General features: G+C 36.5%; 2 protein-coding genes and 1 long non-coding RNA gene across 12 annotated transcripts in view; 1 reads left to right on the top strand and 2 right to left on the bottom strand.

Moving 5' to 3' along the window:
- Positions 1-12,602, top strand: part of LOC127988039 (renin receptor) — a 45,959-nt gene extending 33,357 nt beyond the window's left edge. Inside the window, exon 9 of the mRNA XM_052590537.1 lies at positions 12,215-12,602. Coding sequence (XP_052446497.1) covers positions 12,215-12,409 — 195 coding nt within the window. The 3' untranslated portion in view covers positions 12,410-12,602. The remainder of the gene's footprint in view (positions 1-12,214) is intronic.
- LOC127988041 (uncharacterized) overlaps positions 1-26,305 on the bottom strand; it is a 94,371-nt gene that overhangs the window by 27,313 nt on the left and 40,753 nt on the right. For 3 of the 10 annotated variants that reach the window (XM_052590556.1, XM_052590550.1, XM_052590552.1), the window contains exons 4-5: positions 21,521-21,615; positions 21,323-21,429 (exon numbers count right to left, since the gene is read on the bottom strand). The exons of 1 other annotated variant lie outside the window; for it this stretch is intronic. In XM_052590556.1, the coding sequence (XP_052446516.1) occupies positions 21,340-21,429; positions 21,521-21,615 (185 nt within the window). In that variant the 3' untranslated portion in view covers positions 21,323-21,339. Of the gene's footprint in view, positions 1-2,692; positions 2,712-2,911; positions 3,245-3,337; positions 3,836-14,956; positions 15,290-15,382; positions 15,479-21,322; positions 21,430-21,520; positions 21,616-26,305 lie in introns of those variants that run through there. 6 more of the 10 variants (XM_052590540.1, XM_052590541.1, XM_052590545.1 and 3 more) reach the window with 6 other exon arrangements.
- LOC127988049 (uncharacterized) lies at positions 13,491-14,794 on the bottom strand. Its single transcript, XR_008161500.1, has 3 exons — positions 14,668-14,794; positions 14,371-14,465; positions 13,491-14,108 (listed from the first exon to the last, which is right to left on the bottom strand). It is a non-coding gene; the product is annotated as an uncharacterized LOC127988049 (long non-coding RNA).

Genomic DNA, 26,305 nt, shown 5'->3' with positions numbered 1-26,305 from the left:
TTTTGCTATATTAACCATAGTTTAACCACGGTATATGTAGTAAATCTGTGGTTAGACAAATGGGAGTCAATACGCCAAAAAACCATGGGTTACTACAGTTTTACTATAATAAAACCATGGTTATTTTTCGTAAGGGCGGTGCGACGCGCCCGTTTTTTCCAGGCACGTCCGCACCGCATCGAGTTAAAAACATCTCAACTTTTCAGAGAGCCGCAAGCGCACCGCGGGTCATGTGACAAAAACTAACCAATCAGCTTCATCCTTTCCCGTAACAACAAAAATCATCTAAGATGAAAGAACTGCTGTTCATAGTTGTTTATGGATTGCCATTTTTAAATAAATTTAGTAGCAGCGCTACTGCGAGCGATTTTAGTGCTGCAAATCCATTTATCCTTTGCTGAAATTTCCGTGTCTTCATGGAGAGGGCACGTCATTGTTGCTTAGCAAAGGCAGACGCCTCAGGGGCGCTTCTGCCCGAGCGCTTTGGAAAGAAGGAAAAAAGCGGCGCGCCTAGCGTTTTCCACGCGTTTTTAGGCGCGATATGTGAATGGCCCCTTAACTGTTAAAAATGGTGGCGCTGGAGTTCGCACGCTGCTTCTGTTAAGAGTTAACCTCGCCTAGTTTGTAACTTACATTACATTTACATTTATTCATTTAGCAGACGCTTTTATCCAAAGCGACTTACAGATGAAGACAGTGGAAGCAATCAAAAACAATAAAAAGAGCAATGATATATAATTGCTATAACAAGTCTCAGTTAGGTTAACACAGTACATGTAGGATGGGTTTTTAACTAATATAATAAATAAAAAGAAAACAGATAGAATAAAAAAATAAAAGAATAGATCAAGCTAGTTAGAGGTCTTTACACATACAAACACACACATACATATACAATTGCATAATAAATGAAAAGAAAATAGAATACAAAAAGATTAAAAGGTAGTTAGATTTTTTAAAGAATAGAATTAGAATAGTGAGTGTTAAAGTTAGAGGGTCAAATAAAGATGGAAGAGATGTGTTTTAAGCCGATTCTTGAAGATGGCTAAGGACTCTAATGACTAACTTAATGTTATAATGGATACATATCTGGTTTTATACATACAGTGTATGATACAGATATGTACAATCCTAACAGACTTGTTTTCCTCAGTGTCTATGGTGGTTACGGCCCTGTGTGTATAGATGTTGTTAATTCCAATGAAATATTGTGTTATCATACAAAATGTAAAATAACTGTAGGCTAACCCAAATTATAATAAAACACTCCATCCATCTCTTTAAAAAAGTTTTAATGTCTTTATGAGTCACAAGTGCATGCTAGAACACTTTCCTGAGGAAAAGATGTTCAGAAAGTTTAAAACACTTGCCTTATGTTTTTCTGAAGCAACCCTTAAACCTTTTAACTAGTTTTTGACCTTAATGCATGAAGACATTTCACTGTTGTTCTCTAGTTGTTGTTTTTTTTCTGACCTATTTTGATGGTTTTTGATGTGTTTTGGGTATTTGTTGGCTGTCCAGATTTGGGAAACCAGCTAAACACCATTTTGGCCAGTCTGGGGACAAACTACATCATCCTAATCCAGCATGGTTAAACACATAAAATCAATTACAATCAATACAATCAAACTTATATAATATACTTCATAATAGTTATGTTTATTAACATGAATAAACATTAACCAGGATTAATAAGTTTTTTCCATTGTAATTTAATGTTAATGCATTGAACCTTATTGTAAACCGTAACCACATTAATCAAGATAGATATGTTAAAATGTCTTTTTAACATCCAAATTATGCATTTTATAAATAAGCGAATAACATGGTTTCATTCAAAGAGTGACAGAAATACATTGACCTTTATAAAACTCACTCATACCGAAAATGATACTCCCAGGGAAGGTGTCAGACCTTATTATAAACTTTGCATGTTTCACGATGTGATGATATCTGCATGTGTTGATCCAGAACGTGGCTTTGGATTCTGAAGAAGTGTGTAAGTGCCGTTTATCTGAATCGGTTTTTCTCTCCGTGAACATGTGGGTAACTCGATTTCAGAATACTACGAGAACAATAACAATGACATTAGCCTCTTTATAAACCTCTCAGTCACACAAGTGAACACATTTTTAAATTTGTAGAACATCTAGTAGAGTTATGTTAGCTAACTGTATGTGTTTCACAGTTACTAAAGATGTTTACATTTCACAACTAATGAGTTTACTAGAGAAATAACAGAATAACTTGAGATGTTTTGTATTATGAACTTAAATGGCAATTGAATAGCAATATAAATCTTACCTGTGCGTTGTTTAAGTCCTCGATCTGTTCTGGATGCACATTCTGGGCCTGTTGTCGTCTTTTTCTAGGCTTCCTAAGTTTGAGCATTAAAAGACCTAAAGTAAAGCGCATTACATTTTAATTACGTTATATTGCCATGAAATCAATGTGATCATTATGTTTCAAAGAAACTTTTCATAAAGGAATGCACTAAACGTAATTTACCGGGCAAATGAATTTGAACATGCCATCATGTTTTTTGTACTTTCAGAGTGAATATATGTCAGAAATCTCACCTATTGTTGCAATAATCAGCACAAAATTCAGCAGGATGGATGTAACATTCAGAATCATGTGCATCTCCAATGTTTCCTCACATAACTGTTCCTGATGTTTCTCTTCTGGTTCATTTTGATCTTGGGCCGATTCTGTTTGAGCAGAAGAACTCTCATCAGTTTTATGTTTTATGTTTTTATGCCAAATATGATTTAATGCATCTGGTAGACTTCAATGTAAAAGCATACATTTATAGCAGTAACACATATAATAAATTTTAAGATTATTTATAGTTATAAATATATTAATTCTTTATTTGTGTCAATTGTAAATGTGATTTAGAAATACTTACCATTGATGTAAAGTCTGGTGCCATTGCTGAACTGTAGTTGTTTTGGATCAGATTTTACACAATAATATATTCCTAATTCATGAATAGTTATATTAATAATAAATAAACGGCTCTTAGTTAGTGATGAATATTTGTCTTTCAGTCTTTGGTCTTGTACATGAGATGATGCAGATTCTGATGAGAAAGTTCGCAGTATCAGCCGCGGAGAGTCTGTCAGTTTCTGGAAAACCCAATAAATGTCTTTTACATCAATCTGACAGTCTAAAGTCACATTTTCCCCTAAATTCACCAGTTTATCAGTTAAACGCTCTGTAGTTTGACACACCAGCAGACCTGGGAAGATAAAACACATGGTAAAACACACAACTCTCAACCTTGAAAACTATTCATGTGAAGATCACACAGAACTTAAACTCAGTAACTTACAGAAGAGTAAAAGTTGCACCGTCTTCATTCTGTCTTTGTTTTGCTCATATGAAGCAAGATGGTAAACTTAACTATGAGTCAGAGAGGAAGTGCTACCACACGCCCTTGAAAAAAGGATATCGACGCTGAACTTGCTCTGACCTGACTGTTTACTGATATTAAAGCATTTTACCCTCTATGGCATAGTGTTGCCCTCAGACAAAAAAATTTTTTTTTTAATAAAAAATATATGCATATAATATCACCTGACATGTCTGTTCGATAAAACGATGGGCTGAAGTGGGTGTAGCCTTTTGTTTGGGGATGGAGCAGTCATTTTAGGAAGCAAAGCTCCAGGGAACACAGCGCTACAAATTGGTAAAATAAATAGCACTGTTTAACATTTAAAATGAATATATCTAAAAATATATATATGTATATACATCAACATGTAAATTAGTATGACTGATTATTAAAATACTTATATTGTTCTTATTTCTAAAATGTGACATTAGACTGTCAGATTGATGTAAAAGAGATTTATTGGGTTTTCCAGAAACTGACAGACTCTCCGCGGCTGATACTGCATGATTCTATATTTTTAGAAAGCACAATATCACTTTTCACTGTTATGCAGATGATGTACAGATTTATTTGCCTGTCAATACTAATAACAAAGCTTCGTTTCTTTCATTACTGAATTGCCTGAAAGATTTAAAAATATGGTTGGATCAGAACTTTCTTTGTCTTAATGAAAATAAGACTGATTGTTGTGTTTGGTCGTCCTGGGGATTTAAGTGCTTGTGTAGATGCACTTGGTAATTTAGGGTTATATGTTCGTCCATTTACCAAGAATCTCGGTGTGATTTTTGACAGTGCTTTTAAATTTGAAAAACAGATTAGTTCTGTTGTAAAAGCCAGTTTCTTTCAACTAAGACTGTTAGCTAAAGTCAAGCCCTACCTGCCACGTAAGGAGTTTGAAAGTGTAATTCATGCTTTTATAACATCTAGACTAGACTACTGTAACTCTTTATATGTTGGTCTGGATAAGTCATCTCTTCAACGCTTACAGTTAGTCCAAAATGCAGCAGCTCGGCTTTTGACTGGGACTAAAAAATATGAGCACATTAGCCCTGTCCTAGCTTCACTACTCTGGCTTCCTGTCCGCTTCAGGATTGAATTCAAGATTTTATTGTTTGTTTTTAAGATCTTAAATGGGTTGGCGCCTGCGTATTTATCAGAGCTTTTACATGTCCATGCCCCCGTTAAAGCATTGAGGTCATCCAGTCAGGTGCTCCTCAGTGTTCCAAGAACTAAGTTAAAAAATAAAGGTGACCGGGCTTTTTCAGTGGTGGCACCTAATTTGTGGAATAGTTTACCTGTACACATAAGAACTGCTCAGACTGTTGGAATTTTTAAGTCATTTCTTAAGACACACTTGTATTCCTTGGCTTTTATATCAAGCTGAGCTGTGACATTGGTATGTTTTTACTGTATTTGTTTTATTCGTATGTGACTCTCTAGTTTTCTTTTCTAGACATTGTTAAGCACTTTGGTCAACCATGGTTGTTTTTAAATGTGCTATATAAATAAACTGAACTGAACTTAAACTGTGTTTTTTTGTGTGTTGCCTCAGGGCAACATTGTGCAATCAGAGCACTTTTGTTCAGGCAATAGGCCTATCCTGCTAAAGTGTGGATGCATATTGGAACCATCATAGACATCATATATGATCATATACACACGCAGTGACACACACACACGTTGACACAAGACACGCAGTGACACACACACACACACACACACACACATTGACACACGTGTAATGGAGGCCAGCAAGTAGGTGCTGTGAAGGTAAACAGACACTAATGGCTGCAGTCATTTAGCCTCCTTGTTAGTGCATCCGCCTCCCATACCGGAGACCCGGGTTCGAGGTCCACTCGGACCAAGTCCAGCGGTGAGGACCCGGGAGAGAGGGGTTACACATTCGCAGTGACACACACACACACACACACACACACACACACACACACACACAGTGACAACTGATCACTGAAGGAATGTAGTAGGATGCATTTAAAAGAAAGATATTATATTACACATGTAGAAACCTGAAATCTCACCTATTATTGCCAAAAACATCACAATGATTGGTATGAAGCACACAACTATCAGAAACTGCTGTGAATTCTGACATTGCCAGTTATTTTTCAGTTTTGTCTGATTGTCATCTCGAGCAGCTTCTTCTGAATAGAAAATAAAAGAGCTTAATGTTTGAAATACCAAACATGCATAAAATAAAAGTTTAAAATACAAATTTAATGCGTTATGTAGATTATAATGTTTCCAGTTAAGGAGGCAGATATGTGGTTTTCAGATCAATTCCCGACTGGGCCGATTTGTATAGGGAATTGTGAAGCAGGTAAAATAAATGTTGACTTTGGTGATCTCATCAATTAAGGGCTACAAGTGGAAGAAAGCAGAAAAACCAAAAAGCAAGCGAACAAAGAAGAAACCTGGAACATCTGCACCATATGGACTTCAAATTGAGAACTGTGATAAAATTGATGTGGAAACAGGAAACTTTAAATAAGAGAATAATGAAATTCATAAAATAATTGTCTGACTATGCTGCAACGTGATCTCATGAGAATCCGTGTGTATTATTACGTTAAATGTGGTTCTGCAACACGTACATTTACTTACATTTTCATGCACATAAAAACATACAACTTTGACATATTTATAGCAGTAAAACATACAAATACTTACGTGTTAGCAGCTAAAAAAACGTAAATAATCTAATGTAAAATGTGAATGTATATGAATTCCCATGTATTAATATTAAAATTGTGGCTTTAATTATTTAAATCTGTTGTATTTAATTGTCATATCAATACATGTTTTTATTGAATTTATATTATATATTTATAATAATATTTTGCTGTGCTATTTTCTCCTAATCCAATGACTGACAATACAATCATAGATACACAAAAGCAAAGCATAAAATTACAAATCATATCCATTTTATTTGTTTGCTGTACTCTATATCTTTAGAATCCAGATGTTTGCAAGGAACATATCCAAATTCAGCCCTTTATCAATCGATCGTCATCTTCATTCTCAGAAACAGCGACCGTCACAGTCAAAGCCCACGCTCGTTATGATTCAAATTTGAAAATAGCGCCAGAAATGTTACGACGTGGTTTACGGCACTGATATCGAACGCTCATTGGTTCTCACCATAGACAGTAAAAGAAATGGACACAGTGACCCCATTGGAACTCAACTGAGCCAATTGAAGCCCATTTTTAGCAGTTTTTAGCACATCCGTTTCTGACGCGCAGACTCAAACGAAGCTTGACGACGTCAGCAACCTGTCTGACAGATGTAAATCTTCTAGTAGCTGTGCGTGCAAACTGCCATCGTTAATCTTGCAGAGACGATGATCTTGAGCGGGGAGTTCTTTGGCGTGAGTGAGCAGGAGTAAGTATTCTGATTAATTATTTTGTATAGTATTTTAAAATGTAACGCCAGTACGCCATATTAAGTTAATTGCCTGCGAGCTTCTCCTCCTGTCTGTACGGTAATGCGACAGAGAGTCGAGTGGTTATGACGCAATCGTTAGCCTATTTTTTACAAAAACTGTTTATACGGGGCCATAATGTAACATAGAAGGTAAATGAGCCCTTTATACATTGTCGTGTATCTTCAGAAATAAATAATGGACAAACGGAGTCTTTAAACGCCTCAGATGTAAAGTTATTCGTGATAAAATGAATGGGAGTCAATCGGAATGCTAACGCAAATGAAGTTCTGCTACAAGATGGCAGCACGCAGCCGACTTCAACTTCCGGTCGACTTCCTTGCCGCCTGGTTCTCACCTACTGTAATTCGTCACAGATTGTGACATGTCGTGTTTCAGTTCATTTGAAATCAGTACTGCGCCTGTGCACCTTCACAGAGAGAAGACAGATACATAATTTCACGGATTAGTAAATTAAATTCTGCTCTGTACCCTATAAAAACAATTACCTCCAGAGAGGACTGCAACTGGAACTCATTATCATTTGAACTACTTTTGGTACCACTTTTGATATTTTCGCAAAACATTTTTTAAATTAACGTTAAGTTTGTTTGTCTGTTATTTGTTTATTTAAAACAGTAACGTTATGTAGTTAAAAAAAATGGTTATGGGTAGGTTTAGGGGTAGGTGTAGGATTAACGTTAGTGGCTCAAAATAACGTTTTAATGTTATATTTTTACAAAAAAATTATTTTATTATGTCTATTCTTTTAACATTCTGTATAAAATGGGTAGGTTTTGGTTCGGGTTGGGTATAGGGATCTTACATTTATAAAAAAAAATTATAAAAAGGGAAAATATACATAAATATTTAAAAACATTAATCAGATACGCATTGAAAAGCAGCTTCATGAGCAAATTTCTATTCATAACTGACTGGTCAGAGAACACGTTCTATCTGTACGTATTTGAGGTTGTTTTTACGTAAATTTAGACACGTATCGAACCTGTAATTACGTCCAGATAATACGTAAACGACACTGTAAATACGTAAAGGCACATACGTATTGGACAGTTTTAATTTACGTCGAAATATGTACGTTTTGATTGTGAGATCAGGCTGGACTATAATAGGATCAGTCTGGAGCTGCAAACGTTAACAGATGACTTAGAATCATTTCAATTTAAAACTACAGTTAAAAAAAGATAAGAGTTTCAAATGTATGTTTTTACTCACACCTTTTTATACCCACATAGCTATAGGTGTTATTTTTGTGGTTTTAAGTTGTCATTTGCTCTGCTGTGCAGAAGATGGCAAAAGGAAGATGCTACATTTTGCAACCAGGTTGCAAAATGGAACTTCTACCTAGCTGTGCTGTTTTGCTATACTAACACGCAGGTGTGACCTGTGTGATTTACAAAACTTCTTTGCAAAAAATACTATAGATAATTTTTGTACCAGTGATGTGTGGTTGACAGCCCCTGCAATTTTTCCAACTTGAACTTTTGATACTGTTGTTGTAGCATCTGCTTAGGATCATGTACGATCGTTTGGGCTTTATGTTTTAGGGATTCTTTTAGCCTTTTGACATTTGCATACAAATCACAGACTCTAGCCCCATGGTATACATTTATATGAGTGCTAATTGGCTATGTTTACCCCCATTATCTGGAAGATACTGAACAGGTCTTCCCATCCGACTTCAAACACATTCCAAGATAACTATATAGCCCTCTATGCCAGACACCAAATGGGCCTGCCTGACTAGCCAACTCACATTCTTACAATACACAACACACATACTTTTATTCATTTAGACTATAATTAATCAGTTACAAATGTATCTGGTATATGTATTTATTGTTTGTATGTTTCACTATTGTAGTAGTCTACTTACAATTCTATATTAGTTAGACTCTCAATGCTTATATTCAGGTATATGAGTGTATCTCTGCTTTATGATCTTCTACATGTTTTCGTCCTTGGTATCAAAATGATCTGCTTTTTATTCCTCAGACAATTATGTACACTTGTGATCTAAAATGCATCATATTATTTGTACCATAGTTTGGGTTACCAGTTAATCACGGCAGTTAAACATGCATATGAGGTGTCTCTGGGACAAAGAAACTTTCCTGCTTTTTGATTAACTTCGGAGCAGTCAACCCATGGATGAAATAGTGAAGGTTTCCCTTCGAACAGGATTCGACAGGAATCTACGCATTATGCATGCACCAGGACAGATGTAGCATGTTTCCCTGTGTAGTTTAATAAACATCCATATGTATCCACACTTGGTTGTCTGTGTCTGCTGACGGCACAAGGTCTCTTTAACCCTTGTGCATTGTTCAAATTCACTACCCTTTCAAGTTGTTCGGGATGAAAACATCCACTCAATTAAACTGCTGTAACAATGTGTCAGATTCATATTTTTTCTAATTTTTTTTTTGCATAAATCTGTTAATCAACTTCAGTCCTGATCAAAACTACCAAATGTTTTTAAAAAATCCAAGATTTTATAACTCTTGAATCGCCAAGTTCATAAATGATGTCACTGATTTTTTGGGGGGGGGGGGGGGGGGGGGGCACACAAAATTACTTATTTTCAATATAAAAGTAATTGTGGCTGGATTTTTTTTTTTTTTTTTTACTTTTTTACTTTTTATAACAGTCTTGGGCATGTCAAAGATTAGTAGCAACATTGGGTTTTTGTGCAGCATTAGATTTACATTTTTTCTCCCTAATTTGTTGTTGGTGGCTGTTTTTACCCCATTGACTTCCATTATAACGACATTTGTCGATTGCAAAGCCATGACACAATATAATCATGCATTCTTGATTGTTTGTGGTTTTCCCTTTTGGGAAGAGGTAAAATTTTTTATTTTTACAGTTGATCACTAGGTGGGACCATTAACCCTTTAGATAGGCCTGTGCAAAAAAAGGCTATACTATATAACACACTATAATTTGCTGTTATACTCCATATAACTCCATACACAAGCCAGAAACTAAGCTTTTTTTGCAGAACTATTCTAAGATCTTTTAGAGCTGCTTGGATTAAACTCACTTTGAATTTTCCCTTTAATTGCAATAAAATTATATATAATTTGTATTTTTTAATAGTCATTTGTTACGACCCTGCGTTCTACTTGCTCGCCTGCTGGTGGCGGTGTTCTTCCAGGAGAGTTTGGGAGATCGCACACCCCTGTTAGCTGATCACCACTTAATTATGGAGAGGATAAGACATTGGACTCAACTACTCCTCTTCACTTCGTCCAGGGGATCGACACCCTATGGAGAAGTCAGTTGTTTTGCGAACCTTTATTTGTTTACAGTCCATACCAACCTTTTCTCCTCCCCATCAGGATTATGATTTTCCCCTTTTGATTTTGACCCCTAGACTTCGTAATATTAAGTTATTTGTGTTTTTGAAGACTAATAAAATCTTGCGAGTCATTTCTTCAGTGTACTTGTATACTTTATGTACGGTCGAAACGAGCTGGCCGTAACACATTATATGCTGTGACAGATATATAATGTGCGTTACAAGCTTCTGTTTGAAAAGTGCGTTCATGTGCAGTGTATATGTGTGTGTAGAAAAAAAAAGCGATTACAATATTATAGAGCAAAACTGAATTAGCTAAATTAGCCTATGCACTTTACATATACATCACATTCTCATCAGTATTGTAAAGGTTTTAACGATGACACTGGTCTTAACAGGACAACATAATCCTTTTATTCTCGACTCTTGTTATGAACTTAACGTGCCAAACTACCTCTTGGAACAACAACGTAATCACGTTTTCTTAAAGCAACACACACATTACATCTCCCGTTTTTAGTTTTTTCTTCTGAACAGCCTTAAATATTCAAGTATTATGAAATTTTCAACAACATTAAACAAAACAAAACAAAACTTATTTTCTAATTTTGCTTATTCCAACCACATTGAATTAAATTGTTTCTAATGTCTATTAAACAAAATATGACTAGCATATATTCCTTCTTTCTTCTTCCCTTTTTCTCACAAATTTAATCTATTCACTGGTTTGCTTATTCTGCCAGATCTAGTCATCAGCGGTTCTGTTTTTGTGTTTGCGGCCTGAGAGAAAGTTTTCTCAGTGTTCAAAGTAGACTCAGGCTGCTGTTCACATGATTGTTCTTTTTGGACCAGAGTTTGAATTCCTCCAGCTGAATCAGGGATGAGCTGCAAGTGATGACGGTTACACCGCAGAGTTGTCCCTTGATGTGTCTCAATAGTGAAAGATTGAGGAGTTGTACTCATGCCTGTGACCACAGTAGCTGTCTCCCAAGACTTTTGATGGTCTAACTTAGTGAGTACGGCATCACAAGTCCTCAACAATGGTAGGGGCTTAGCTCCATGGTGACGATTAAAGTAGAAAGCTTGCTTTTGCTTTTCCATGGAGTCTTTTCTCTTTACATCTTTCAGATTTGACCACCGTGGCTGAAGATTTGTCTCAAGCATCGGAAGTATCGTTTTTAATCTTTCTGCCCATAAGTAGTTCAGCCGGGCTAACACCTGTAGAGATGCAAGGTGTTGCCCTGTAGCTCATCAGAGCCAGAAGAGGATCTGTCTGTTGCAAAATTTTCTTTGCAATCTGCACTGCTCTCTCTGCATGTCCATTTCCTTGAGCATGGTGTGGACTAGATTTGATGTGCAGAAAGTCAAATTCTTTTGCAAATTCCTGGAACTCACTGCTCACAAACTATATAAATATATATATATTTTCTACTTGGTTTCAGATATATATTTTTTTTTTGGCATAACAGTACTAAATAATATTGTACTATTATTATTTAGTACCAATACAGTACTACTATTATTATAGTAATAAATAATACAACAGTACTTCGGTTTTTAGTACTTTCACATTTAAATCAGTTTGCAGACGACGTCACCAACGTCTACTCAAACAACGCGGTTGTAGAAGTGGTGACGGTGAAGACATTTGAAGCCCCTCTGACCAGGAAGTCCCGCTCCATCCTTCAGATCGTAAGTTAACTGCAATAAGCTTTTCTGAAAGCTAACGTTTATAAATAAATAAAACAAACTTGATATTGGAGCAGGTCCATATTATCAGCGTTATTCTTATTCGTCAGGGTACGAGAAGAAAGAATCGTTTCAAGACCACTTCTGTAAGACATTCAACGTGTAAATTGCGTAAGCTTTAGAAGCTGGTTAGTAAATAGTAGCGTTTAGTTTCATCTTACCCTTTTATCTTATCCTAACCTTTCCAACCCATAACCTGTTTCTTTTGTTCAAAAACAAAAAGACGGTTACAGTACAGTAGCGACCTACTTTTAAACGTTGACCTACATGTAACGCTAACATGTGGTTGTTTCAGAGTAACCAGGGCAGCCTCTACAACCTGGCCTACAAGTACGACTACGATTACGCCGTGGTCTTTAACATTGTCCTATGGCTGATGATCGTGTTAGCTTTAGACGTCATCGTGATCTCGTACAACCTCTGGAACATGGATCCTGGGTATGACAGCATCATCTACAGGATGACCAATCAGAAGATCCGACTGGACTGATGACGTCACCCCCACACCCATTACATTTTGTGTTTTGTATTTGAGTGAATTTTAATTGTTTTATTTTTGATGTGGGTACCACAGAATTGCTTTTGTAAATGCTTCGCCTTTATGACGCAATCAAACACAGATATACAGATTATTTATTGATGCTTGTTGATAGATGGACCAAGAAAATTTGTTTGTGATCTTTCTTAATTGCTGTATCTTGTAGATTTGATGTGAATCTATTAAAGAGGAAAATCTAAAGTTAGGGTGTAAAGAATTTAACTCTATTTATTGTTTGTTGTTCATGTCATTGTGCTGTTTTCCTTCCCGAATGCTGGATATGGTGTAATTTCTTCATTCCCATGTACATTTGATCAATTAAATAAATGTCATTTTTATTGAATATAACTATATAGTAGAAAATAAGACTTTTACGTGTGTCTGTTTGTTGTGTACAAGGCCATAACCATTTATTGTGCATTGGGGAGACTGTTTTTAATAAAGTAGATAAAGAACAGTGAAGGAAATAGATCTAATAAATCTAATTCTAGCAGGGAATTGATGGTTTTGAACTAATTACATATAAAATTTTCAAATATGCACGCCTTTACTAACTTGTACATTACAGCAACTTGTACATTTCGCCTAATATGGCAAAAGCACAAATCGTTTCTTGTCTCCTCACGTTCAATTTGAATTTCCATGAATCATGTTAATTATACAGAAATGGTCGTATTTTAGAGTCACGGTCGTGTAACTGCTGTAATATTTATATCACAAACAGTTGTCAAATGTTTTGCTACTTCTATCTTACCGTGCTCTCTTTAGCCGTTAAAAATGGCCGTGCTGGAGTTCACCAGCTGCTTCTGTGAAGAGTAAACCACACCTAGTTTGTAGCTAAACATTATAGTGGATACAGATTTGTATACAGTGTATGATACAGATATGTACAATCCTAACAGACTTGTTTTCCTCAGTGTCTGTGGTGGTTACGGCCCTGTGTGTATAGATGTTGTTAATTCCTGTGAAATACTGTGTTATCATACAAAACGTACAAATAACTGTAACCCAAATAATAATAAAAAAACTCCATCTATCTCTTAAAACAAGTTTTCTGACCTAGTTTGATGGTTTTTGATGTGTTTTGGGTATTTGTTGGCTGTCCAGATTTGGGAAACCAGCTAAACACCATTTTGGCCAGTCTGGGGACCAACTACATCATCCTAATCCAGCATGGTTAACCACATAAAATCAATAACAATCAATACAATAAAACTTATATAATATACTTCATAATAGTTAAGTTTATTAACATGAATAAACATTAACCAGGATTAATAAGTATTTTCCATTGTAATTTAATGTTAATGCATTGAACCTTATTGTAAACCGTAACCACGTTAATCAAGATAGATATGTTAAAATGTCTTTATAACATCCAAATTATGCATTTTATAAATAAGCGAATAACATGGTTTCATTCAAAGAGTGACAGAAATACATTGACCTTTATAAAACTCACTCATACCGAAAATGATACACCCAGGGAAGGTGTCAGACCTTATTATAAACTTTGCATGTTTCACGATGTGATGATTTCAGCATGTGTTGATCCAGAACGTGGCTTTGTATTCTGAAGAAGTGCGTAAGTGCCGTTTATCTAAATAGGATTTTCTCTTCGGGAACATGTGGGTAACTCGATTTCAGAATACTACGAGAACAATAACAATGACATTAGCCTCTTTATAAACCTCTCCGTCACACAAGTGAACACATTTGTAAATTTGTAGAACATCTAGTAGAGTTATGTTAGCTAACTGTACGTGTTTCACAGTTGCTTACGATGTTTCCATTTCACAACTAATGAGTTTACTAGAGAAACAATAGAATAACTTGAGGAGACATTTTAGTTGGTTTGTAAACATTTTGTATTATGAACTTAAATGGTAATTGAATAGCAATATAAGTCTTACCTGTGTGTTGTTTAAGTCCTCGATCTGTTCTGGTTGGACATTCTGGGCTTGTTGTCGACTTTTTCTAGGCTTCTTAAGTTTGAGCATTAACAGACCTAAAGTAAAGCGCATTACATTTTAGTTAAGTTATATTGCCATGAAATCAATGTGATCGTGAAACAATATTATGTTTCAAAGAAACTTTTCATAAAGGAATGCTCTAAACCTAATTTACCAGGCAGTTTAATTTGAACATATCATCATGTTCTTCATCAGGTTTTTTGTACTTTCAAAGTGAATATATGTCAGAAACCTCACCTATTATTGCGATAATCAGCACAAAATTCAGCAGAATGGATGTAACATTCAGAATCGTGTGCATCTCCAATGTTTCCTCACATAACTGTTCCTGATGTTTCTCTTCTGGTTCATTTTGATCTTGGGCCGATTCTGTTTAAGCAGAAGAACTTTCATCAGTTTTATGTTTTATGTTTTAATGCAAAATATGATTTAACGCGTGACACATATAATAAATTTTAAGATTATTTATAGTTATAAATATATTAATTCTTTGTGTCAACTGTAAATGTGATTTAGAAATACTTACCATTGATGTAAAGTCTGGTGCCATTGCTGATCTGTAGTTTTGTTGTAGCAGGTTTTGCACAATAATATATTCCTAATTCATGAATAGTTATATTTATAATAAATAAATGGCTTTGAGTTAGTGATGAATATTTGTCTTTCAGTCTTTGGTCTTGTACATGAGATGATGTAGAATTTGATGTGCAGGTTCGCAGTAACAGCAGTGGAGAGTCTGTCAGTTTCTGGAAAACCCAATAAATGTCTTTTACATCAATCTGACAGTCTAAAGTCACATTTTCCCCTAAATTCACCAGTTTATCAGTTAAACTCTCTGTAGTTTGACACACCAGCAGACCTGGGAAGATAAAACACATGGTAAAACACACAACTCTCAACCTTGAAAACTATTCATGTGAAGATCACACAGAAATTACACTCAGTAACTTACAGAAGAGTAAAAGGTGCACCGTCTTCATTCTGTCTTTGTTTTGCTCAAATGCGGTAAGATGGTAAACTTAACTATGAGTCAGAGAGGAAGTGCTACCACAGATGTCAGAAAAAACCTTCATACACCTTTGAAAAGAGGATGTAGACGCTGAACCTGCACTGACCAGACTGTTTACTGATATTAAAGGGGGGTTGAAATGCTATTTCATGCATACTGAGTTTTTTACACTTTTAAAGAGTTGGATTCCCATGCTAAACATGGACAAAGTTTCAAAAATTAAGTTGTACGTTTGAAGGAGTATTTTTGTTCCCAAAATACTCCTTCTGGTTTGTCACAAGTTTCGGAAAGTTTTTTTCGAGTATGGGTCTGTGTGACGTTAGATGGAGCGGAATTTCCTTATATGGGTCCTAAGGGCATTTCTGTCAGAAGAGCGCGCGCTCCCGTATAGCAGAGCACTGAGAGCACAACAGACATTCACTGATCAAAGCAAGAGCGTCGCGAAATGTCACAAAAGAAGTGTGTTTTTGGTTGCCAGGGCAAGACAACCCTGCACAGATTACCCAAAAAAAAAACAGCATTAAGGGACCAGTGGATGGAGTTTATTTTTACAGAGCATCAACGGAGTTGTGCAAGTGTTTGTGTTTGTTCCCCTGCATTTCGAAGATGCTTGTTCACAAGGCCCAGTTTGACGACGGATTTGCGTATCGTTTATTTCTTAAGGATGATGCAATCCCAAGGAAAAAGGGTCACGATCTTGTGTTGGAACCGCAGGCGGTGAGTAAAACTGCTTAAAATATCTCTGCCTCCTCGTTAGTGCGTCCCCTCCCATGCCGGAGACCCGGGTTCGAGCCCCGCTCGGAGCGAGTCGTTGCTGCCGCTGCTCTCTTTCAGTTTCAGTCTCTGGATCTGATTCTGGATCATAAATATACGCTGAATCTGACTGTTAGCCATGGTTTGTTTTGGTTGGTTTTGTCCTCACGGTGTCACAGCTTCCAAACGCTCTCTACGCAAGCTCCGCCCACACGTCGCGCCTCCAGCCGGTCGTGTTTTTCCGGGAAAAATCGGTACAGACTATCTTTCTCTTATGAATATAATAAAACTAAAGACTTTTTGGAGTTATGAAGGATGCAGTACTACTCTATACAGTAGGTACTCAAGATTAACAAGATATTGAGTGAAAACGAGCATTTCACCCCCCCTTTAAAGCATTTGAGAAGGTAAAAGTGCATGAGAAAATGTGTTTGTTTTGGTTAAGTCATTTCAGCTGCCAGTAGGTTTTATTAGTGATTAATTCAACTGTTATATTGGTACCTAAAATAAATTTTATTTTGAAGCTGAATTTTTTTTTTTTTTAACAAAACTTCTGACCAAACTTGACAGCCATATGTCTGGGTGTTTTCTGACCTAGTTTCAAATTAGCAAGTGTGAGTTTTTATACATCTACATGTATGTTCTTTGCTGTAGTCTTTGTAGCCACCATTGCTTTTTCATAGGCTACTCTGGATCATGTAAAATGAAAGCAACCCAGATAGTAGAGAACAGTTTTTTTTACTTATATATATATATATATATAAGTGAGTGAGTGAGTGAGTGAGAGAGGCTATGATGACTTTCACCAGAGCCCATCTACGGAGAACCTTCCCACTCCCTATGAAGTCCTATTGTACCGAATTTTGGTTGCAGTTCCACCAGAGTTCCACTGGGGGCGATCGCCATGAGTGCAAAATGAAGTGTGGGAGTCTATGGGGCTAGACTGATAAATTTGTCCCTTTCACCCTTTTTTGGTGGCTGGCACTTTTATCTGCCTATTGTTATGTATGTACTGTGAAATTTACACGGAAAATAAAATGAATTTGAGTGAAAATGAACTTGTTTTGTTATTCTTGTGTTAAGAAATACCAGATACATGTGGTATAGTATTGTCACCTTAAAAAAACACAAACAAATGTCACGCTCAATAGTGCTAAATATCAATACAAATTGAAAAAGGAAAAAAATGGCTTGCAGGAGTGCAATGATAAATTGTTCTAATAATGGGCAAGTTTTGTCCTATTTCTCATTTCCCAAGGACGAAAAAAGGTAACCCATGTGGACTGTGTTAATTGTCAAAGCCTACCTGAATTTACGGTTGTTCACGTGGGAGGGAAGGTTGGACAAATGCCAAGTTGGCTAATGTCCAAAATCGGCCAGGTTGCACGGGCTACCACAGATCGTAATGATACGTGTTGTTGGGAGGGGGACTCTTCCCTTACTCGATTTCTACATACAAATTGTATGTATAATTAATTTTTCAACAGCTCTGGAAAGCACCATAGACATTCTCTGAAAGCACCAAAGGGACTGACGGATTGCCGTAAAGCAGTATCTCTGGTCGTACGATGTGTATGACGTCACTGACATTTTAAAAATACTTTTTAAAGCAAATAAGTGACTCTAGAAAATCTAACACCCAGCAATGTATAATTTCGTTGCATCTCCTTTCGAATACAACATTCAAATTACTAGACTAAAAAATTTACTACACTAAAAAAATTACATCCTGAGAAAAGTGGATTTTGAGGAGTATACCGCCATTGACCTCCATTCATTCTGCACTCATCCTGTGAGCACCCTCATCATTTTTTAAAGAAGCTTCTTAACGGAAACCTCAACAAGATGCACGACTCTTTCACACATTCCCCCGTCTGCAGTGCGTATGCAGTCCGTGTACGTTACGTATGTGGTGCTGAAGCAGCATGGACTCATACTCATTGTGCTTTCACACAGGACGCGTTTGCAGTCCGCTACTCTGTACGTAAACAACCGCTGCACTGCTGCAGACGCACCGCTCCTGGAATGCACTGACGGACCGCAACTGTGTGAACGCTGGAATCCGTTAACATGGGTGTGTAAAAAAAATATGAAACGCATACGCACTGCAGACGGAGTATGTGTGAAACAGGTGTAAGGTTGTTTGCACCTTGTGCAATGTGGAATTCGTTTACAGCTTTCTCAAGCAGTTTGTGATGCATTTTGGAAACAGGAGATGAGCCCCTGGTTTAATGCACCACCTGGCTTAAGAAACCCCTTCTCAAAGACTTAATGTTACTTTTAGTCATTATTTTATTTGGGTAGCTAGATTAATCTAGATTAAAATGGCTCATTCTAATTCTGCCGAAGGCATTCAGAATATGTGTGTTACCCAAATAAAATTGTCAAACAGGAAGTCATTGAGAAGGGGTTTATCAAGCTAGGTGGTGCATTAGAAAAGGGGCTCATCTCCTGTTTCCAAAATGCATCACAAAGTGCTTGAAAAAGCTGTAAACTAATTCCACATTGCACAAGGTGCAAACAACTACCAGTGTGCCCTGTTTGAAATGGTTTAATTTGTATGTTTGTTTATTTTTATTTATTTGTGCTATTTACACAATGTTTTAAGTTTTTTTTTCAAGTTTGTAGGTGCCAAGGTATAGAAACCAAATAATTAAATGTAAAATAGCACTGGATAGTCTTCAATGTAAAAATGAAAAATACAATCAAACATACATTTATTCAGACACCTTCAACATTTCTCACATTATTACAGTTTTGCTATATATATATATCAAAAAATATATCTGGTGTCTGAATAACTTTTGGTGTGACTGTTAAAACTTCAAAGTAATTCAGTCAAGAGCAGTGAGTGATTTTCATTTTCTTGGATTAACATTACAGCAGCCAGTAGCTAAATTAGGCTCGGTCCCTTTAAGAGACGATGAACGCATCCAATAAATAATACACATCCCATTTTTTCTCTCAACTGTTTACTTTCACTTAAGAAATCACTGAGTTTTTTCGAGCATAATTTCCACGGTGGATATTTGGACATATTTGTATGTATTTGTCGGCACAAGAGCAAAAATAAGCAAATTCAAAGTTCAAGTGTTTTGAGACGCCTTTCTCTGCGTGAGCCCTGAACACCAGAACACCGCGAGTACTGAATTGGGCTCTTTCACATTTTTTTGTTTGTTCAAACTGCGATTTGTATTTGTTCGTTCAGGTGCAGGAGGGACTTTGAGGAGAACTTCGCAGAAGAGAGCTCGGTTCAGTGTCGCTGTCCGTGATATGCGTCGCTCTCTCTCTCGTGCACCGAACACAGCGCGAGTAACCAGCTACTCTGTTCAGCTTTCCGCGTCTTGTGTTTGGATGCTTTAATGTTCAAATCGACATGCAGTAAGGCTTAAAAACACGTGAAAAAGATAAGCTTTCGTGACGATGCGCAGCAACCGTCAGCTGTCCTGAGCATGTTTTTAGGCTGGCCTCATCCAGTCGGTTATATAAAATATCAAGGTGAAAGTCATCATAGCTTGCTTAATATGGACCCAGCTACCAACCCAAATTTGAGAATAGATTAATGGCGATATTTTTTTTTATCGCCCGATAAGAGTCCCACCTCTAATATATATATATATATATATATATATATATATAAATTATACTTGTTTCAGGAAGTAAAGGGAACATTCATATAATAACATTTTCTAAATGTTTGCGAAATCAAAAAATGAATTAATCCTATACCTTTTGTATGACCAAGATTTTTTTAAAACACATTTTTAATGTTCAGAGATCATTAAAGGGGCAGTTCATTTCCAAAAATGAAAATCCTGTCATTAATTATTTACCCTCAAGTCGTTCCAAACCCCTAAGACCTTTGTTCATCTTCGGAACACAATTTAAAATATCTCTGCTGAAATCCGAGACCTCTCTGACCCTCCGTAGACAGCAAGGGTACTACCACGATCAAGGTCCAGAAACGTAGTGAGGACATCAGTAAAATAGTCCATGTGACATCAGGGGTTCAACCGTAATTTTACAAAGCTACGAAGAATACTTTTTATGCGCAAAGAAAACAACAACAACTTTGTTCAACAATTCTTTTCCTCATCCAGTCTGCTGTTGATGCACACTTCACAAGATCTCACAGCTGGATTCGACTAATTTTGCTAAATTAAATATTCATTAGTTATTATAATACTTTTTGTATACATTAATTCTTTTGTTTCACCATTCTATCTGATTATTAGACAGACTTCTATTTGTACAAATATCGGCCGATATATTGACCTTGACGATATATCGGTCGACCACTTTTTAAATAAAATGTCTTTTAATATTTAAATAAAACATTTTAATATGACACATTGGCAAACTATAAAGCTTGAATAACTACTGATTTTATTATAGCCCTGCAGTGCAAACATTAATTAGAATGAATTATTGAACTTTGATGGTCCTAGACGATTATATTACAAGCGAGAGAGGGGTTGGCTCTTCAAATAGAGGCAAACGTTGATTCGTTGCTTCCGCGTGTGTCCCGTCCAAGGGCATTTTTATCTTGAAAGACAAATGGATAAAGAAAAGCATTTGGCAAAAGGACTAAGAAAAGCAATTGGCATATAAAGAGAGAAAAGCAATTGCCAAATGCATTTTTAAAAAGCGATTTAAAATGTGCATTTACAAAGATTAATGTACTTCTTTATTGTTTTATTAAAACAACTTTTTAAAACATGAATTAAATAAACATTTTAAAATGTGTCTATTTATACTTTAAAAAGTGTATGTGTTAAATGTATCTTTAAATATGTATACTAAATTGTCAATTTAAAAAGTGATTTATTAATATACATTTTTATGTTTGAATTATGAAATCAATAAATTGATTCTTCATTTTATTTTTAAGAGGCACTCTTGGCCCTCAGCCAGTCCAGCCAATCAGAACACAGGAAACATTATATGTCACATTACATTACTTGAATATATTGCTACTGAAAATTAAAGAGAAGTAATGCTGAAAAATGTTGATAATATTTTAATACATCTTCAGATCATACACATCAGTCAATCTTAAACAACAATCAAGCTAACAATATATTTTTTCCTGTGATTATTTATCAAACTATACTTCTATTAGACTGTATGAAATGATTTACTCTTGATTATATTTGTCTAGGTTTTGTCTTTGTCTTTTGAAAAGGAACAAAAGTGTTGTTGGTCGGGTGAAACAGACGAAACTCCACTTCAGAAAACTATAAAACAAAAGAGAAATGAGCTTCTAATGTTCATGTAGAAAGATTATATTCACTAAACACATTCAGATCTGAATTAAGAGTGTCGCACCTCTTCATCATTTGTGCTGTAAAGCTGCTCCAGTTCTTCATCTTGATATTGTTGGTGTCTTTTTTTACACGCTTGGAGTTTGATCTGGAATAGACCTTAAACAGCACCAACATTCATGATTAAACATTGCACAACTGATCAATAAACGAATGTAGAAAGACGTATTTACAGTTTTTTTCAGTCGCTAACAAGCATTTGTCCAAGCAATTGTCACATTTTCAAAACTCTAAACACAATTAGCACAGCATCTGTCTATTGTGGCCATACCATTCACACATTTCATGTTGTTTTCACACAATATGGAGTCAATGGGTCTCATTCATGAAACACGAGCAGAACGAATTTTTGTGTAAATCGCGTGTAAAGTGGTTTTGGCGTAAATTTTCGGATTCATTAAAACGTTCGTATTTTCCAAATGTTAGTTGGTACGAAAGAAATCTACACCTGCTCCCAGCCACGCGTAAATAGTGCGTTTAACGTCTGAACGTTTTGCTCATTAATACGGCTGCATTTTAATTCACCTTAATCGGGTACATATTTACACAGCATTTTGAAAAAAAATATTATATATATTAATTACATACGGTTTTTCTTTTAACTTTTATTATGAGAGCCAGTAATAGGATCTGTAATATGCTTCCAAACTTCCTTTTTTAGGACCTCATACGCCACTAGTACGCTTGAAAATTAAATGTGGCGTTTTGAATGAACTTCTGATAATAAAACTTCAATTTCTGCAGCTGAGAAATGTTTATTTTTCAGTCGCTTTTGAGAATACATGTTGAAATCTTTCGTTTGGTGTCATAATATGATGCTCATATATAGTTGTCAGTCGGATTTAATGGGCGTGATTTATGGTAATTGAGAGTGAGCGTGCACGCGCGTCCCATTTACGACTGATTGGAATTCATTAACACACACACACATTTCACTATCACATCTGACGTTTACGAAGTTTTTGTGAATCAGGAGAAGAGTTTTCGGGAAGTTCTCTTTACGCGCAAATCACTCAGATATTTACTCGTATATTTACGAATGTTTCATGAATGAGACCCATTGAACACATTTCCACAATGCTTACATTTTCTGAACAGACAAGCTATACCTTCCAACAAAATTATTCATAGTTTTTGTAGTATTTACAAATGTTAACCCACAACATCCCACAATAGCAAAAACAATGTTCCAAACCTTAGATACAGTATAAAAACCTTTGCTTCTGCAATGATATCAGCTCAAAAACAATATATCTTATCTGATTTATGTTGTGTAAATTGGGCCAACTACAACTGATTCCAATCTGGCTTAGACTCAATGGCAGGGGTTATTTTTTTCTATTACATTGACACTTATACAATAAAAGGAGGACTTTGAAGAGTGATATTTTTGGAAACAGAAACAGAAAATGACAAACACTGTAATGTATGGACGAGGAAAAGTAAGAGCAAGGGGCCCAGTGAGAGGAGCAGGAGCAGTGAGAGGAGCAGTGAGAGATGCAGTGAGAGGAGCAGGAGCAGTGAGAGGAGCAGGAGCAGTGTGAGGAGCAGTGAGAGGAGCAGGAGAAGTGAGAGATGCAGTGAGAGGAGCAGGAGCAGTGAGAGGAGCAGGAGCAGGAGCAGTGAGAGATGCAGTGAGAGATGCAGTGAGAGGAGCAGGAGCAGTGAGAGGAGCAGGAGCAGTGTGAGGAGCAGTGAGAGGAGCAGGAGAAGTGAGAGATGCAGTGAGAGGAGCAGGAGCAGTGAGAGGAGCAGGAGCAGGAGCAGTGAGAGATGCAGTGAGAGATGCAGTGAGAGGAGCAGGAGCAGTGAGAGGAGCAGGAGCAGTGTGAGGAGCAGTGAGAGGAGCAGGAGAAGTGAGAGATGCAGTGAGAGGAGCAGGAGCAGTGAGAGGAGCAGGAGCAGGAGCAGTGAGAGATGCAGTGAGAGATGCAGTGAGAGGAGCAGGAGCAGTGAGAGATGCAGTGAGAGATGCAGTGAGAGGAGCAGGAGCAGTGAGAGATGCAGTGAGAGGAGCAGTGAGAGGAGCAGGAGCAGTGAGAGGAGCAGGAGCAGGAGCAGTGAGAGATGCAGTGAGAGATGCAGTGAGAGGAGCAGGAGCAGTGAGAGGAGCAGGAGCAGGAGCAGTGAGAGATGCAGTGAGAGGAGCAGGAGCATTGAGAGAAGCAGTAGCAGTGAGGGGAGTAGGAGCAGTGAGAGATGCAGTGAGAGGAGCAGGAGCAGTGAGAGATGCAGTGAGAGGAGCAGGAGCATTGAGAGAAGCAGTAGCAGTGAGGGGAGTAGGAGCAGTGAGAGATGCAGTGAGAGGAGCAGGAGCAGTGAGAGATGCAGTGAGAGGAGCAGTGAGAGGAGCAGGAGCAGTGAGAGAAGCAGTAGCAGTGAGGGGAGTAGGAGCAGTGAGAGATGCAGTGAGAGGAGCAGGAGCAGTGAGAGATGCAGTGAGAGGAGCAGTGAGAGGAGCAGGAGCAGTGAGAGGAGCAGTAGCAGTGAGGGGAGTAGGAGCAGTGAGAGATGCAGTGAGAGGAGCAGGAGCAGTGAGAGATGCAGTGAGAGGAGCAGTGAGAGGAGCAGTGAGAGATTGTTTTTATTTTACCCCCCTTTTTTATCTGGGCTTTTTGCTGTTGTTGTTTTTTGGTTCAGAATGCTCGTATGTGTTTCATGGATATTTTGTTCACTGTAAGCAATACTGTCAAACCTTTTCTGTTCTATCATACCGTGTTTCTACTGTACCTCCTGCAGTAAACAGTAAAGGAAAAAAAAATAGCTTTTTACTGGAATGCTTTTGAATGTGAACATTACTGTATATTTGGACATACAGTTCTTAACCAAGAAATTTAGTGTAAAACAATGAATTTGCATGTTTTGCATGCAAATACCTGTAAAACTGAGACTGAAAAGTCTATGCAGTTTTTGTAATGTCAACAATAGCCAGTATTCTGAAACCTGGTGTACTTTGATTGACTGCATGTACCTTTTGAAGTGAAAACAAGTGTTATTCTTTGACAGAATAATTTTATTTTGAGTCAGATTTCCAGTGTTTTGGTAAAGTTGGTGTGTGCAGAGAAAGATGTATTCTATTTTGAAATGAAGACTTAGTATATATTTAACAAAATGTGTTTTTGAGAAGAAAATTATCCATTTGGCCAATTGTGTTTTGTAGGTGTGAGTCTGTGTTAAGAGTTTAGAAAAAGTATCTGAAGTATGGTTAAGCGCTTGTTAGCGATTGAAAAAAACTTTAAGAGTAAAGGAAAAAAGGAGCTTTTTACTGGAATGCTTTTGAATGTGAACATTACTGTACATTTGGACAAACAGTTCCTAACCAAGAAATTTAGTGTAAAACAGTGAATTGCATGTTTTGCATGCAAATACCTGTAAAACTGAAACATAAAAGTCTATTCAGTTTTTGTAATGTCAACAATAGCCAGTATTTTGAAACCTAGCTGGTGTACTTTGATTGATTGCGTGTACCTTGTGAGGTGAAAACAAGTGTTATTGTTTGACAGAAAAATTTAATTTTGACTCAGATTTCCAGTGTTTTGGTAAAATTGGTGTGTGCAGAGAAAGATGTGTTCTATTTTGAAATGAAGATTTAGTATATATTTAACAAAATGTGTTTTTGAGAAGAAAATTTTCCATTTGGCCAATTGTGTTTTGTAGGTGTGAGTCTGTGTTAAGAGTTTAGAAAAAGTATCTGAAGTATGGTTAAGCACTTCTTAGCGATTGAAAAAAACTGTAAAAGAAAGATATTATATTACACTGAAAGCTCACCTATTATTGCCAAAAACATCACAATGATTGGTATGAAGCACAAAACTATGAAAGGCTGCTGTGTATTCTGATTTTGAGAGTTGTTTTTCAGTTCTGTTTGATTGTGATCTCGAGCAGCTTCTTCTGAACAGAAAATACAAGAGTTTAATATTAGAAATACCAAACATGCATTTATAATTCCTAGACCTTTGATAGAAATAAAGGTTAAAATATGAATTGAACGCAATATGTAGATGATAATTACTTTTAGATCACTGATAAGTATAGCAACAGATCAAACTGATTGATCAAGATCATTTTAAACACACTTACCATTGATGTAAAGTCTGGTGCCATCGCTGATCTGTAAAGTTATGTTTAGTTTTGCAAAATAATATATTCCTAATTCATGAATGGTTATATTAATAATAAATAAACGGCTCTAAGTAAGTGATGAATATTTGTCTTTCAGTCTTTGGTCTTGTACATAAGATGATGTATATTCTGAGAAGAAAGTTCGCAGTATCAGCCGTGGAGAGTCTGTCAGTTTCTGGAAAACCCAATAAATCTCTTTTACATCAATCTGACAGTCTAAAGTCACATTTTCCCCTAAATTCACAAGTTTATCAGTTAAACTCTCTGTAGTTTGACACACCAGCAGACCTACACAAAAACACACAGATCATTCAGATTATTTATATGTACACAGCAATTCAACACAAGATGGCAATTATTAAAACAGAACAAAATCTTGAATGAAATTAAACTTACAAAAGAGTAAAAGCTGCACCGTCCTCATTTTGTGTTCTATAATTCATATGCAGTTAGGAGGTTAACTTTACTGTAAATCTGAGCAGAAGTGCTGCAGAATTTAAGAAGAAGAAGGAAACCACTACCACAAAGAAGATGTGGTTAAACTTGAACTGACTGGACAACTTCATGGGGGCCCTGAAGACATATGACTTTTTATTATACAATGAACAAAATTATAAACGCAACACTTTTGTTTTTGCCCCATTTTCCATGAGCTGAACTCAAAGAT

The sequence above is a fragment of the Carassius gibelio genome, chromosome B22 (assembly GCF_023724105.1).
Source record: "Carassius gibelio isolate Cgi1373 ecotype wild population from Czech Republic chromosome B22, carGib1.2-hapl.c, whole genome shotgun sequence".
NCBI classification, from domain to species: Eukaryota; Metazoa; Chordata; class Actinopteri; order Cypriniformes; family Cyprinidae; genus Carassius; species Carassius gibelio.
Note: the sequence above shows the minus strand (reverse complement) of the source record. Positions and strands in the feature narration are given on the sequence as shown.